The sequence below is a fragment of the Salvelinus namaycush genome, chromosome 39 (genome assembly GCF_016432855.1).
Source record: "Salvelinus namaycush isolate Seneca chromosome 39, SaNama_1.0, whole genome shotgun sequence".
Taxonomy (NCBI): domain Eukaryota; kingdom Metazoa; phylum Chordata; class Actinopteri; order Salmoniformes; family Salmonidae; genus Salvelinus; species Salvelinus namaycush.
In genome coordinates, this window is record NC_052345.1 from 17,160,782 (window position 1) to 17,177,612 (window position 16,831).

General features: G+C 44.9%; 1 protein-coding gene across 1 annotated transcript in view; it reads left to right on the plus strand.

Moving 5' to 3' along the window:
* The window catches only part of LOC120032664 (protein kinase C alpha type-like), a 231,850-nt gene that overhangs the window by 181,760 nt on the left and 33,259 nt on the right, over positions 1-16,831 (plus strand). The window contains exons 9-13 of the mRNA XM_038978858.1: positions 1,463-1,606; positions 2,158-2,331; positions 3,569-3,660; positions 7,340-7,402; positions 7,620-7,758. Of these exons, the coding sequence (XP_038834786.1) occupies positions 1,463-1,606; positions 2,158-2,331; positions 3,569-3,660; positions 7,340-7,402; positions 7,620-7,758 (612 nt within the window). The remainder of the gene's footprint in view (positions 1-1,462; positions 1,607-2,157; positions 2,332-3,568; positions 3,661-7,339; positions 7,403-7,619; positions 7,759-16,831) is intronic.

A 16,831-nucleotide genomic window follows, 5' to 3' on the forward strand; every position in this document is an offset into this window, starting at 1 on the left:
AGGCAAAGGACAAAGCCAACAAAGCCGAAGTTCAGGTGCGTCCGAGAGGAAGTGAGGCCGCTTTCGCGAGTCTCTTCCTCTCGTTGGCTACGCTTATAGGTGTGCTGTGGTCTGCTTCGCCCAATAGTGTGCTGCCTATGCCTTACTAGCTATTTCTAGGCCCCGCTCGGTAAACAACCCCTAGCCACTGTAGCATAGTCACCTGTCTGAATATGCCAGGAGTGGACGGGTGTAAGCAATATGGCGAAGTCTTCACCTAACCTATCAGAGGGCAGGGTGGAGCTATAACCTGTTGCTCATGCCTATCACGTCCTGTCAGGTCGACGTGAAGTGAAGAAGGTGAGGGGCTAGGAATGATCTGGACTTGTGTGCAGACGCCATTAACCAAACTAAAGCCGCCTGACCAGTTTATTGCACCTCGTCTAGCCATGAACACCAAGGGGGGAAACAGCAGTATATTGACACAGAGAACCTCACACACGTGACGTGTCAATTTATTGGACAGATTCCAATGGGATCAAATGTCTTTGGCTCAGTTGATTTGGATTGTCGTATATTCTACACAAATGGGCAGCTTTATTGTTGTGTGCAGTTTGTAATGTGTGTGGCTGCCAGCCTGTCCAGTGTACTAGACAGACGAGGTGAGCTGTAGTGTGGACCAGGTTTAGCATGACTGTGCCAGCCGCTCTTTTGGCCCAAGCTCATGAGGTGTGTGTGAGTGAGTGCGTGCGTGCGTGCGTGCGTGCGTGCGTGCGTGCGTGCGTGCGTGCGTGCGTGCGTGCGTGCGTGCGTGCGTGCGCAGAGAGATTTGACACCTGTGAGTGAGGGTGAAGAATGAGGATGGCACCCAGGCCATTGTGACACTCATGTTCCCACTGCCTGGATAACAGATGGAATAGGCCTCCGGAGGAAATGGAGGTCGCAAGAGTGTGTGAAAACGGGTGTGTGTAGTGTGTGTGTGTTCGAGGCCACGAGACTTTTACCGTCTTGCTCTGATTCTGAACCAAGCATGACTTGACGAGCTTCGAAGTTTTGTAAGAGCACGTAGTGGACACACTTTAGCGTTGCGATTGATACTTGATTGGATGGTACATTGACCAATGACAATGCGTTATCACCGAGGGGTTTGACAGTAATTCATTCAAATCTGGTTAGATGAATTTCAACATTTTGACCTAAGGGTGTCTTGTCACGCCACAAAAAGGGGAGTTATTTTACCATAATAGGTTAGCATAATGGCAAAGTCAGGAGTATTCAACACGTGTACTGTAATTCCATATTTACTTTTGTATACCCTCTGTGTCTATCTGTGTTCCATCTCCTCCAAAGTGAATGATTTTTTTTAACTACCTTTTTTAATTTAGAATTGTGTTATAGTGTGTTTATAAAAGGCTGCACAGCAGTGTGTGTGAGTGCGTCGTGTGTGTCTCTCACGCCGTTCCCCTCTCCTCACCACACATAGAAAGCCAAGCTGGGCCCTGGTACTAAGAAGGTGATCTCCCCGTCAGATGACAGCACGTCTAATCTGCCCTCTAACAACCTGGACTCTGTCAAACTCACCGACTTCAACTTCCTGGCCGTGCTGGGGAAAGGCAGCTTCGGCAAGGTGAGCCAGGATTTGACTTGTATTTTTAAGGAGGTGAAGTGGTAGGTTCCCGGACACAGATTAAGCCTGGTCCTGGACAGAAAAGCACTTTCAAGTGAAGATTCTCCATTGATCTTTAGTGTTGATCTTGCTTGTTCTGTGTTTTGGGAAACGTCCCCACATTGATTTGTCACGAGTTATTCTTATTGGCTTCTGAAATCAGCTACCCAACTGGCCATGTTGAATGTCCTAGGACGTTATCTATCGGACAAATCTAAAATTGATTAAGATCCAAGTCTGTTGGTGTACGTGAGTCACATCATAGTCACATCATCCATAATTTACACAGAACCGAGTCATACAATGAATGAATACAATGCAATGTTTCGGTTTAGACTGTCCGTACCTCGATGTAGTACAACGTGAATAAATTAGTATAGCCACGCGTCAGTTGACTAATAAGCATACAGTAACAACATAACAGTTGAGTTAATAGCATTACTATCCGCATTAAGCCAACCTATTAGAAGCCCTCGGTCTAACCTTTGACCTCTGGTGTTCCTGTGTACCAGGTGATTCTGGCAGAGATGAAGCCCACAGATGATCTGTACGCCATCAAGATCCTGAAGAAGGACGTGGTGATCCAGGATGATGATGTGGAGTGTACCATGATAGAGAAGAGAGTCCTGGCCCAGCAGGACAAACCACCCTTCCTCACTTCACTCCACTCCTGCTTCCAGACCGTGGTATGGAGACTACGGGCACACATACGGACACACACGCACACATACACACACACACGTGGACATATGGGCACGCCCGCATGCACAAACGCACAATTGCTTGTTTTTTGCTGTCCATCGATGTTGATGATGATGTGGCTGTGGTTATTGTGGTGGGGCATAAACACACACACACACACACACATATGTACACCACCCACGTATACACACACACACACACAAAGGTCAATTAACTTTTTCTTTGTTTTAATCTGTCCGCTTTTTCAGCACTTTTCATTCCTTCTTAATCTTTAATCCCTCAATCTCTCTTGGGCAGAGACGACAAAGGGCAGGCACCATCTGCACCGTACGGTGGCGAACACACACACACACACACACACACACACACACACATCCCCAATGTGGAAATCTACCACGACGCAATGCAGAGTGCCTGGACACAGCCCTTAGCCGTGCTATATTGACATATACCACAAACCCCCGAGGTGCCTTATTGCTATTATAAACTGTTTACCAACGTAATTATAACAGTATATGGTAATATTTTGTCATACCCGTGGTACACAGTCTGATATACCACGTCTTTTAGCCAATCAGTATTCAGGGCTCGAACCACCGGGTAATAACGAGGTGTATGTTAAGTTTTGCACTTTGAAAATGTCGCCCTGTGACTAGTGCAGGACAGACGGTTAAAGAGGCTGTCTGAGGGATTTACTTCAGGTTGACTACACATAATCGAGTCATACATGGGAAATATTTCTGAGGGGTCTACTTTTTCCTCTGGTTTTGTTGATGTTCTGCTTTCTATAGTTTTTATTTTTATTTTACCTTTATTTACCTAGGCATGTCAGTTAAAAAATTCTTAGTTACAATGACGGCCTAGGAACAGTGGGTTAACTGCCTTGTTCAGGGGCAGAACGACAGATTTGTACCTTGTCAGCTCGGGGACTCAATCTTGCAACCTTTCGGTTACTAGTCCAACGCTCTAACCACTAGGCTACGCTGCCGCCCATTTTACTTAACACTCCTACTCCTACCGTATCCCCTATGTGTGACTCAATACTACACAACAGCCTCATCACTGGGTCCTACAGTATAATGAAGAAAGCCTCTGTCTTTCTGACACGGCTGTTATCATGTCACAGTATATGGCGGTAGAACAGATGCCAACCCAAAACATTATGAAAAACAATGTTAAGTGATATTTAACACCCCCATCTCTGTCTCCCTCTCTGCCCAGGACCGGCTGTACTTTGTCATGGAGTACGTGACTGGAGGAGACCTCATGTACCACATCCAACAAGCGGGCAAGTTCAAAGAGCCACAGGCAGTGTAAGTTACCCTTTCCCCTCGCTTTCACCTTTTATACTGAATACAAATATAAACGCAGCATGTAAAGTGTTGGTCCCATGTTTCTGCTCCCGAGTGGCGCAGCGGTCTAAGGCACTGCTTCTCAGTGCAAGAGGCGTCACTACAACCCCTGGTTCGATTCCAGGCTGTATCACATCCGGCCGTGATTGTGCGCCGCCATATGGGACTCCCAATTGGCCCAGCGTCGTCCGGGTTTGGCCGGGGTAGGCCGTCATTGTAAATGAGGATTTGTTCTTAACTGACTTGCCTAGTTAAATAAAGGTAAAACATTTGTAAAAAAAAAACTAAAACATTTTGTTAGCTGAAAAAATATTTTATATTTTTTATTTAACCTTTATTTAACTAGGCAGGTCAGTTAAGAACAAATTCTTATTTACAATGACGGCCTACCAAAAGGCAAAAGGGGACGGGGGCTGGGATTTAAAAAATAAATAAAAATATAAATATAGAGAAAAACACACATCACAACAAGAGACAAAACACTACATAAAGAGAGACCTAAGACAACAACATACAGTGGGGCAAAAAAGTATTTAGTCAGCCACCAATTGTGCAAGTTCTCCCACTTAAAAAGATGAGAGAGGCCTGTAATTTTCATCATAGGTACACTTCAACTATGACAGACAAAATGAGAACAAAATTTCCAGAAAATCACATTGTAGGATTTTTAATGAATTTATTTGCAAATTATGGTGGAAAATAAGTATTTGGTCAATAACAAAAGTTTATCTCAATACTTTGTTATATACCCTTTGTTGGCAATGACAGAGGTCAAACGTTTTCTGTAAGTCTTCAAGGTTTTCACACACTGTTGCTGGTATTTTGGCCCATTCCTCCATGCAGATCTCCTCTAGAGCAGTGATGTTTTGGGGCTGTTGCTGGGCAACATGGACTTTCAACTCCCTCCAAAGATTTTCTATGGGGTTGAGATCTGGAGACTGGCTAGGCCACTCCAGGACCTTGAAATGCTTCTTACGAAGCCACTCCTTCATTGCCCGGGCGGTGTGTTTGGGATCATTGTCATGCTGAAAGACCCAGCCACGTTTCATCTTCAATGCCCTTGCTTATGGAAGGAGGTTTTCACTCAAAATCTCACGATACATGGCCCCATTCATTCTTTCCTTTACACGGATCAGTCGTCCTGGTCCCTTTGCAGAAAAACAGCCCCAAAGCATGATGTTTCCACCCCCATGCTTCACAGTAGGTATGGTGTTCTTTGGATGCAACTCAGCATTCTTTGTCCTCCAAACACGACGAGTTGAGTTTTTACCAAGAAGTTCAATTTTGGTTTCATCTGACCATATGACATTCTCCCAATCTTCTTCTGGATCATCCAAATGCTCTCTAGCAAACTTCAGACGGGCCTGGACATGTACTGGCTTAAGCAGGGGGACACGTCTGGCACTGCAGGATTTGAGTCCCTGCCGGCGTAGTGTGTTACTGATGGTAGGCTTTGTTACTTTGGTCCCAGCTCTCTGTAGGTCATTCACTAGGTCCCCCCGTGTGGTTCTGGGATTTTTGCTCACCGTTCTTGTGATCATTTTGACCCCACAGGGTGAGATCTTGCGTGGAGCCCCAGATCGAGGGAGATTATCAGTGGTCTTATATGTCTTCCATTTCCTAATAATTGCTCCCACAGTTGATTTCTTCAAACCAAGCTGCTTACCTATTGCAGATTCAGTCCTCCCAGTCTGGTGCAAGTCTACAATTTTGTTTCTGGTGTCCTTTGACAGCTCTTTGGTCTTGGCCATAGTGGAGTTTGGAGTGTGACTGTTTGAGGTTGTGGACAGGTGTCTTTTATACTGATAACAAGTTAAAATAGGTGCCATTAATACAGGTAACGAGTGGAGGACAGAGGAGCCTCTTAAAGAAGAAGTTACAGGTCTGTGAGAGCCAGAAATCTTGCTTGTTTGTAGTTGACCAAATACTTATTTTCCACCATAATTTGCAAATAAATTCATTAAAAATCCTACAATGTGATTTTCTGTATTTTTTGTCTCATTTTGTCTGTCATAGTTGAAGTGTACCTATGATGAACATTACAGGCCTCTCTCATCTTTTTAAGTGGGAGAACTTGCACAATTGGTGACTGACTAAATACTTTTTTGCCCCACTGTAGCAAGGCAGCAACACATGACAACAACATGGTAGCAACACAACATGGTAGCAGCACAAAACATGGTACAAACATTATTGGGTACAGACAACAGCACAAAGGGCAAGAAGGTAGAGACAACAATACATCACACAAAGCAGCCACAACTGTCAGTAAGAGTGTCCATGCTTGAGTCTTTGATTCAAGAGATTGAGATAAAACTGTCCAGTTTGAGTGTTTGTTGCAGCTCGTTCCAGTCGCTAGCTGCAGTGAACTGATAAGACAAACGACCCAGGGATGTGTGTGCTTTGGGGACCTTTAACAGAATGTGACTGGCAGAACAGGTGTTGTATGTGGAGGATGAGGGCTGCAGGAGATATCTTAGATGGGGGGAGTGAGGCCTAAGAGGGATTTATAAATAAGCATCAACCAGGTCTTGTGACGGGTATGCAGAGATGACCAGTTTACAAGGGAGTATAGAGTGCGGTGATGTGTCCTATAAGGAGCATTGGTGGCAAATCTGATGGCCAAATGGTAAAGAACATCTAGCCGCTCGAGAGCACCCTTACCTGCCAATCTATAGATTATGTCTCTGTAATCTAGCATGGGTAGGATGGTCATCTGAATCAAGGTTAGTTTGGCAACTGGGGTGAAAGAGGAGCGATTACGATAAAGGAAACCAAGTCTAGATTTAACTTTAGCCTGCAGCTTTGATATGTGCTGAGAGAAGACCAGTGTACCGTCTAGCCATACTCCCAAGTACTTGTATGAGGTAACTACCTCAAGCTCTAAACCCTCAGAGGTAGTAATCACACCTGTGGGGAGAGGGGCATTCTTCTTACCAAACCACATGACCTTTGTTTTGGAGGTGTTCAGAACAAGGTTAAGGGCAGAGAAAGCTTTTTGGACACTAAGAAAGCTTTGTTGAAGAGCATTTAACACAAAATCAGGGGATCCCAGAGAATTGTATGTCATTTCTCTACCATAAGCCGCCTCCAATGTCGTTTTAGAGAATTTGGCAGTACATCCAACCGGCCTCACAACCGCATACTAGTTCAAACTTGTAAGCACGCCAGCCAAGGACCTCCACATCCGGCTTCCTCTTCACCTGCGTGATCATCTGAGGGGTGCTGAGGAGTATTTCTGTCATTAATAATAAAGCCCTAATTCAGATTGGCTGGGCCTGGCTCTCAGGTGGCTGCACCCCTGCCCAGTCATGTGAAATCTATAGATTAGATGTTCTATGAACTGTAACTCAGTAAAATCTTTGAAATTGTTGCATTTATATTTTTGGTCAGTATAAATAGGGGGAATACAAGAGAGTGTGTGTTTAAAAGATAAATCAATAGAGGGCTTGGAAGAGAGCGGGGGACGGGAGAGGAAGAGGTAAAACTAGACTGGGCACTACAACGTACGGTGGAGAAGGAGAGACGACAGAAATATTCATTCTGATACCTAGGCTGTCAGAATGTGTTCAGCACATTACAGTCCTTTACAACCCTTCCTGTTTGAAATAAATGTCTGACATGGAGCATGTCATTGCAGGTTCTATGCAGCAGAGATCTCTGTTGGCCTGTCCTTCCTGCACAAGGAAGGAGTCATTTACAGGTGGGTCTTCTTCCAGTGTATACCAACTCAGAGGCACTTTATCCCAGTCTAGGATCAATGTTTACTGTTTACTGTACACTGTGTATTGTCAAACCATGAATGAATCAATGTAATAATGTAAATGTCGGGAAGTAACAGGAGTGGTGTAGAAAAGGCCCTAAAATACAATGGTTGTCTTCATTTGGCCCTTGTCACATGATGCGGGTGTCTCCTGCAGGGATCTGAAGCTGGACAACGTGATGCTGGACTCGGAGGGCCACATTAAGATCGCTGACTTTGGCATGTGTAAAGAGAACATATACGAGGGAGTGACCACTCGCACCTTCTGTGGGACGCCCGACTACATCGCCCCAGAGGTAGGAACAGGGGGAGTGTGTGTGTGGGGAGGGAGAGGCGTGGTCATCTTTGTTATTGTCTGGCCTGCGCCTCCGTCTCCGTGGTGATCCACATCCGAGTCGACAGCTCAGGACACACACACACACACACACACACACACACACACACACACACACACACACACACACACACACACTCCAGCTGACTCTGACAAACATCCTTGTGCTCTAGGGCTGGTTCAAACTTATCACAGAGAAGCCAAGGTCTCCATATCATTGATTATCTATGTAGGCTATGTCCTGTTGGACAAGCAGCCTGTCTCAGTAAGCGTGCTATTCAGGGAAGAAACACTGAACCCCGGCCGTAGAGAGTAACATAAGCACTAACTTTAACAATGCTATTTTAGCATAAAACTCATGTAAGCGCTATTTAAACCACAAAAATGAAAGACTGTCTACTGAACATTTTGAGTTAGAAAGACTGTCTACTGAACGTTTTGAGTTAGAAAGACTACAGTCTCTACTGAACATTTTGAGTTAAAGGCTAGTCTCTATTGAACATTTTGAGTTAGACTACAGTCTCTACTGAACATTTTGAGTTAGAAAGACTGTCTACTGAACATTTTGAGTTAGAAGAACTACAGTCTCTACTGAACATTTTGAGTTAAAGGCTAGTCTCTATTGAACATTTTGAGTTAGACTACAGTCTCTACTGAACATTTTGAGTTAGAAAGACTGTCTACTGAACATTTTGAGTTAGAAGAACTACAGTCTCTACTGAACATTTTGAGTAGGACTACAGTCTCTACTGAACATTTTGAGTAGGACTACAGTCTCTACTGAACATTTTGAGTTAGAAGAACTACAGTCTCTACTGAACATTTTGAGTTAGAAAGACTGTCTACTGAACATTTTAAATTAGAAAGACTGTCTACTGAACATTTTAAGTTAGAAAGACTGTCTACTGAACATTTTAAGTTAGAAAGACTGTCTACTGAACATTTTAAGTTAGGAAGACTGTCTACTGAACATTTTAAGTTAGGAAGACTGTCTACTGAACATTTTGAGTTAAAAATACTCGTGTCTACTGAACATTTTGTTTTAGAAAGACTGTCTACTGGACATTTTGAGTTAGAAAGACTGTCTACTGAACATTTTGAGTTGGAAGGTCTACAGTCTTTACTGAACATTTTGAGTTAGAAAAACGTCTACTGAACGTTTTGAGTTAGAAGGACTACAGTCTCTACTGAACATTTTGAGTTAGAAAGACTGTCTTCTGAACATTTTGAGTTAGAAGGACTAAAGTCTCTACTGAACATTTTGAGTTAGAAGGACTACAGTCTCTACTGAACGTTTTGAGTTAGAAGGACTACAGTCTCTACTGAACGTTTTGAGTTAGAAAGACTGTCCACTGAACATTTTGAGTTAGAAAGACTGTCCACTGAACATTTTGAGTTAGAAAGACTGTCCACTGAACATTTTGAGTTAGAAAGACTGTCCACTGAACATTTTGAGTTAGAAAGACTGTCCACTGAACATTTTGAGTTAGAAAGACTGTCCACTGAACATTTTGAGTTAGAAAGACTGTCCACTGAACATTTTGAGTTAGAAAGACTGTCCACTGAACATTTTGAGTTAGAAAAACGTAAATATCTACTGAACATTTTGAGTTAGAAAAACGTAAATATCTACTGAACATTTTGAGTTAGAAAAACGTAAATATCTACTGAACATTTTGAGTTAGAAAAACGTAAATCTCTACTGAACATTTTGAGTTAGAAAAACGTAAATCTCTACTGAACATTTTGAGTTAGAAAAGGTGTTTTGCATGAGAATCTGCCCTAGATGTAACCAACCCAGTCAAGCACAGCCCAGTGAGGGACATCATATTGATTTCCTCTCTAAGAGGTTCATTTGGTTTCATGGGTGCTGGGGCTGGGTGGACAAGCTGTGATGGTGGTGAGGTACACACACACTCAGGGTGGAGACTTGGGAGAGTAGACGTCGAGACCTAGACGTCGAGACCATTTTATTAGCGCCAATGAACGGTTGGAAATTGACATTTACCTAAACGCACAGTTTGAATTGCAAACTGATTTCTTCATTTCTTCAAGTCTGATTTCCTCGTTGAAGTGAAATTGACCTCAACCTCGTAATACCAGAAGTTCTGCGTCCCCTATATGTGTGTTGTGTTCATATTGTCTTACTTATTATCCTCTGCGTTTGTCTGTGCGTGTGTTCATGCACTTTAGTGTCTGTGTGAGAGTGTCCGTGTGTCTACACGTTCAGTGTGTGTCCGTGCGTATCTGTATGGGAGTACTCTTCCGTGTACTGTACGTATGTGCGTCTCTTAGTTGTCAGGACCCATGTGGAAAAACGGCTCAGGCGCGTTCCCCGGGCACCTCTCGCTCTTTCGCCTGTCACCACCGCATTACGCCGCGCGCACACGTGCACACTGCGTTGCTCTACTTCTCTCTTTCCGCTGTTTACCTCTCACCCTGACCCACATAGGCAGCCATGGGAAGGCTCTGTGAGCGTCCCAAACGGCACCCTGTTTCTTCTATAGCCCTATGGGCCTTGGTCAAAAGCAGTGCACTATAAAGGGAATAAATAGGGTGTCATCTGGGATGCAGCCTCTATCAATCTGAGAGGAACACGTTGGTCACCGTGTGCTAATGGGAATGTACGCACCGGGTTATCAGACTAACAGACCTGTGAGTTAGAGAGGGAGAGGTGGAGGGGAGGAGAAATAGGGAGGCAGAGAGACACTGGGAGAGAGAGGCAGAGAGACACTGGGAGAGAGAGGCAGAGAGACACTGGGAGAGAGAGGCAGAGAGACACTGGGAGAGAGAGGCAGAGAGACACTGGGAGAGAGAGGCAGAGAGACACTGGGAGAGAGAGGCAGAGAGACACTGGGAGAGAGAGACTGGGAGAGAGAGGCAGGGAGACACTGGGAGAGAGAGGCAGGGAGACACTGGGAGAGAGAGGCTGGGAGAGAGAGGCAGAGAGACACTGGGAGAGAGAGGCAGAGAGACACTGGGAGAGAGAGGCAGAGAGACACTGGGAGAGAGAGACTGGGAGAGAGAGGCAGGGAGACACTGGGAGAGAGAGGCAGGGAGACACTGGGAGAGAGAGGCAGGGAGAGAGAGGCAGGGAGACACTGGGAGAGAGAGGCAGGGAGACACTGGGAGAGAGAGGCAGAGAGACACTGGGAGAGAGAGGCAGAGAGACACTGGGAGAGAGAGGCAGAGAGACACTGGGAGAGAGAGGCAGAGAGACACTGGGAGAGAGACACTGGGAGAGAGACACTGGGAGAGAGACACTGGGAGAGAGACACTGGGAGAGAGAGACTGGGAGAGAGAGGCAGGGAGACACTGGGAGAGAGAGGCAGGGAGACACTGGGAGAGAGAGGCAGGGAGAGAGAGGCAGGGAGACACTGGGAGAGAGAGGCAGGGAGACACTGGGAGAGAGAGGCAGAGAGACACTGGGAGAGAGGCAGAGAGACACTGGGAGAGAGAGGCAGAGAGACACTGGGAGAGTGTGAGAAGCTGCTTTAGCACTATCTTTGGATCGTCCTCTGGCACCTTGTTTTGGCTTCAAGAACTTCACTTCCTATTTTTAGGTTTTGTGCAATTAGTGGTTGAGGTGACAAGATGTTTTCAGGTCAAGTAGTTTGTGTGTTCAATCCTCTGTGTTGACAGAGGAAGAAGTCATGAGAGGAGAGAGCGAGAGAAACTGCCAAAGTACATGTTTGCACTTTGTCAATGTGCACTAAACTCAGCCTGACTTCCCGTTTTGCCTCGCTCCCCAAAGCCTTTAGCGATAACAGCTAACATTAGCCAAGACGAAGACCCTTCAACTGCTCTGTCATGCACTGGGTAGCAGTTGCCCTATAGATCAAGCTTATCTTGCCCATAACCCCAACCGTTAGAGGCAAGTTGATGAGGGTCAACTTGGTGGTAACTCAATATACTTTACAGGTGCAAAAAAAATACTTCATTCTCTTGTAAGATTCCGTTTGATAAATGAACTGATAACAAAATGCCATTCCAACACAAAAAGTATTATAAACAGCAGGACTAGAGCCAGTTTAAAAGCCTTCATAGACAGTAGCGTTCCAGGACCACGGTTGACCATCCCTGATATACACTGACTTCTGGGTAAACCGTGTGACGAATCAGCTACTGAAAGCCCTGCTGCCTATCCATTCAACAGTGTGGCCATTTCTGAATGAACACCATCGACCCAGACATTCAGTCGGCATAGTAGCCTGACTAGTTCAAATACATTCACTTCAGAACCTAGCAACAGACATACAGCTTCTGGCTTAACGTACACGGTATGTTCAACCGTGATACACGTCGCTTAAATGAATCCAGTAACTCCGAGTGGGTCAACATCACTTTAACCTGCTGTAATGTCCTTTCTGAGATCAGGCTGAGGTTGTGTAGTGTTTAGCGGTTGTCATGTGGTCTCCGCAGCGTGGCGCTCACTAGTGTCGCTGTGTGGGAGGATATATTAAGAACCGGTAGGAGTGTGGTGGAAGCCTTGAGTAGCTTGTAGCATTTAGGCCTGCCGGGAGATATCCACCGCAGCTCAGATGTACACAACCACACGCACACACACACACGCGCATTAACAACACAAGGAAATGTACATTTGCCTGATGTGCAACTACACACACACACACACACACACAGAAAAATATACTCTCACACAAATACCAACCCACGCAGAAAATCACAAGCACACATACTGTACACATACATGAAAATAAACACACACACACACCGTACGTTACGTTGAGTGATCTGTCCATAGGCCTCTGGCGTGTGGGGAATGAAAGCAGCATGAGAAGGTGGAGAAACATCAGAGTCAGAGTGTATGTCCCTATCACATTCATTATGATGCCAAACCAGAGAAGAGACTGACTGGGACACACACACACTTTCAATCACTCATGTACACAGATACAGACTGCATTCACACAAACACAGTCAGTCTCAGTCAGTCTCAGTCAGTCTCAGTCAGTCTCAGTCAGTCTCAGTCAGTCTCAGTCAGTCTCAGTCAGTCTCAGTCAGTCTCAGTCAGTCTCAGTCAGTCTCAGTCAGTCTCAGTCAGTCTCAGTCAGTCTCAGTCAGTCTCAGTCAGTCTCAGTCAGTCTCAGTCAGTCTCAGTCAGTCTCAGTCAGTCTCTGTCAGTCTCTGTCAGTCTCTGTCAGTCTCTGTCAGTCTCTGTCAGTCTCTGTCAGTCTCTGTCAGTCTCAGTCAGTCTGTCAGTCTCAGTCAGTCTCAGTCAGTCTCAGTCAGTCTCAGTCAGTCTCTGTCAGACAGACACTTAACTCAAACGAGTATTCTCCCAGAAAACCCCACACACACTCCGCCACGTAGTGCTGTGCATGGAGTTGAAGGTCACCATTTCCAAAAGTGCAAATACCCGGTGGCATTGTGACAGGCGACAGGCGAGGACAGCGGTGGCACATTGGTGCTCGCTGCAGTATGGCCTGAAACAAATCTAGATACCTATCTGTCAGCATTACCTCTCTCTGTCTCTGTCTGTCTCTGTCTGTCTCTGTCAGCATTACCTCTGTCTGTCTGTCTCTGTCTATCTGTCTCTGTCAGCATTACCTCTCTGTCTGTCTGTCTCTGTCTGTCTCTGTCAGCATTACCTCCCTGTCTGTATGTCTCTGTCTGTCTTTGTCTATCTGTCTCTGTCAGCATTACCTCTCTGTCTGTCTGTCTCTGCCTGTCTGTCTCTGTCAGCATTACCTCTCTGTCTCTGTCTGTCTTTGTCTGTCTGTCTCTGTCAGCATTACCTCTCTGTCTGTCTCTGTCTGTCTGTCTCTGTCAGCATTACCTCTCTGTCTGTCTGTCTCTGTCTGTCTGTCTCTGTCAGCATTACCTCTCTGTCTGTCTCTGTCTGTCTCTGTCAGCATTACCTCTCTGTCTGTCTGTCTCTGTCTGTCTGTCTCTGTCAGCATTACCTCTCTGTCTGTCTGTCTGTCTCTGTCTGTCTGTCTCTCTCTCTCTCTCTCTGTCTCTCTCTGTCTCTTAGTCTCTGTCTGTCTGTCTCTCTTTCTCCTTCTCTCTCTCTCTGTCTCTCTGTCTGTCTGTCTCTCTGTCTGTCTCTCTGTCTGTCTCTCTGTCTGTCTCTCTGTCTCTCTATCTCTCTCTATCTCTCTCTCTCCTCTTCTCTTCTCTCTCTCTTCTCTCTCTTCTCTCTCTCTCTCGCCATAGAGCACATGTATTTGAGTGAGTAAATAGCTAAGCGTTAGCTACTGAGTAAATAGCTAAGAGTTAGCTACTGAGTAAATAGCTAAGAGTTAGCTACTGAGTAAATAGCTAAGAGTTAGCTACTGAGTAAATAGCAGAAGGCCATTGAAGGTACTGAGGTTGTAGCCGTTGTCGTCATCGTAGATCCAAGAGTTGGTACCGGGGCTCATGTAGACCTGGTCTCCTACCTCAAGCGTCAACACAAGTCCATTAGATCCATTATCTGCCAGGTCACCAGATGTTGCGTGATCTGCAGTGGCAGCAATACGTTCCCCGTTCTTATACAGGAAAACGTACCCAGGGTTGGCTCCAAATGCATGGCAATAGAAGGTGAAGTGGTAGTCCTCTCACTGGTGCTGTGAATAGGCTACATGTACAATGTGATAGTAACAATGAATCAGCATAATATATATATATAAAATAGCATCACACGTCACTGCTGGTTTGTGTACAGTAAATGCAGGATGGAAGCTGCCAGAGGCAGGGTTATTGTGTGTGTCATTCTGTAAACACAAACACCACGGATGTACTCGACAGAACATTCCTGAAAGAAAAAAAAACGTATTCGTGCGAGTACATTTCAGATCTTGAAATACAGTAGAATGCAACGGAAATGACAGAGGTCCATTTACATCGTCGCGTTCATTCACATCGGCGATGCCCTCTGCGATACATGTTCCATTGTTTCAAATCTGTCATTTTTCCCCCACATGAGTTCTGAGGTGTTACTGGATAAATAGCAGAATGTCATTGAAGGTACTGAAGTTGTAGCCATTGTTATCATCGTAGATCCATGAGTTGGTACCGAGGCGCATGTAGAGCTGGTCTCCCACCTCAAGCATCAGCACAGCCCATTAGAACCATTATCTGAGTCAGCAGTAGCTGTTGAAGTACCAGCAACACTCTCTCCATTCTTATATAGAAAAATGGACCCATTGGGGATAAGCCCTGACATTATATATTTTTTTAAATAAACAGTGTTTATTTTGTCCATTCATTTTGTTCTATTGGTTATAGCTGCGTCTGTCAAACAGATGGTGTGGAACGTATCCCCATACAGAAGACTGCTTTTGGAGTGCAATGACTCTTTAAAGGTCTTCGTGATATGCTTGTGTGCAGCACATTACCTGTGGTGGGTTTGTAGTGGTTGGTGCAAACTTTTTTGTAAACCAAGGTAGTTTCAGTGTTGAAAGGTCCTATGTTCCCATGAATTCCCAGTCCAGCAGAGAAGGCCACCCTTGGTCTGTCTGTATTATGAGTGCACATGCTCCATAAATATTGGACAGTTGACTCCAGAATTAGCATGACACTAGCATTAAGGGCCAGGAGTCATTATATATTTTTGATAATATAGTCAGGAAAAACTACAGACTTCAATCATTAATTGAACCCTAATCTTAACACTTACCCGCCGTATATGCAGGCTTCTGAGTGGCGCAGCGGTCTAAGGCACTGCATCTCAGTGCAAGAGGCGTCACTACAATCGCTGGTTCGAATCCAGGCTGTATCACATCCGGAAGTGATTGGGAGTCCCATAGGGCGGCGCACAATTGGCCCAGCGTCGTCCGGGTTTGGCCGGGGTAGGCCGTCATTTTAAATAAGAACTTGTTCTTAACTTACTTGCCTAGTTAAATAAAAAATACTTTAAAAAGTGTTTTCTTCAGTTCCTCCACATGGCTCTCACTGGCTTTCATTCTGGCTTCCACGGTTTCCAGCTTTGTCTTGGTGTGTGTCAACGTAGCACTCATCTCTCTCAGCACAGTGTAGATGCCTGGCTGGCAGGTTTGCTGTTTCAGAGGTTGTATACTCTGTACCTATGTTATTGTCTCCCTGACCCAGTGCCCTAGACAAGCAGTAGCACAACAACGTCAGCTGCAGAAGTATAATGGTCATTCTCAATCTTGACCCCCGAGCCGTTTGGTCTCCTGTGTAATTTCTGATCCCTGTCCCAGGGGTTTATAACCGCTTATCTGTGGGAAATGTCACGTAAGATAGGCCTGTTGTTGAAGTGATTTATGGGGAAAAAAAGTCAAACATGTTCAATTTAGTTTGAGTGTGAACTTAGATAAAATAGGGTGAATGAACAAATGCAAAACATATGCCAACCTTCACAGAATGGACACATTTCAGGTGCTGCATCACTAGGGGCAATTTAAGAAATGGTTGTTGTGTTTTACCAGACTAGTAGAATAGTTTCTTATCATTTCGAAAGCATTGGTAGAGGAGTGTGTCTTTTTGTGTTTATCTATTTAACTTGACAGGTGTAGTAAACCGAATATTCAGTAAACAAATCAACAGGTGTTAAAAAAAATGACATACAGGGGTTCATTTACACTGTCAGACATACATTTTCCATGCTATAAAATATATCTTTATTCACTTGTATTCTGAGATGTGTTACTGGGTAACCCTCCCCCCCCAAAAAAAATCTTCCTTACCTACTTCAATTGATGATTATCCAGGAAAACAAAGAAAAGTCCCTAGTTGAAGTGTCCTGGGGTAAGGAATATTTTGGGGATTTCCAAGTCACTCAGTCGCGCACCAGATTCCCTTTTTTTGTTCAAGCTGGGCTGAAGTGCGTCTGGGTACACCTTTCTTCCAGTGTTACTCGGGAAATAGCAGAATGCCATTGACGGTATTGAGGTTGCGATAACTATCTGTCCAGACCCAGGAGTCCGTTTCAATGTGCATGGAGACTTTGTCTCCCACCTCACGCATCAATACAACCCATTAGATCCATTGCCTGCTACATCAAAAGCAATTGATCTGTAGTATTCATACATTAGAAGGAATCCATCCTTGTCTCCGTTTGATTGACTATA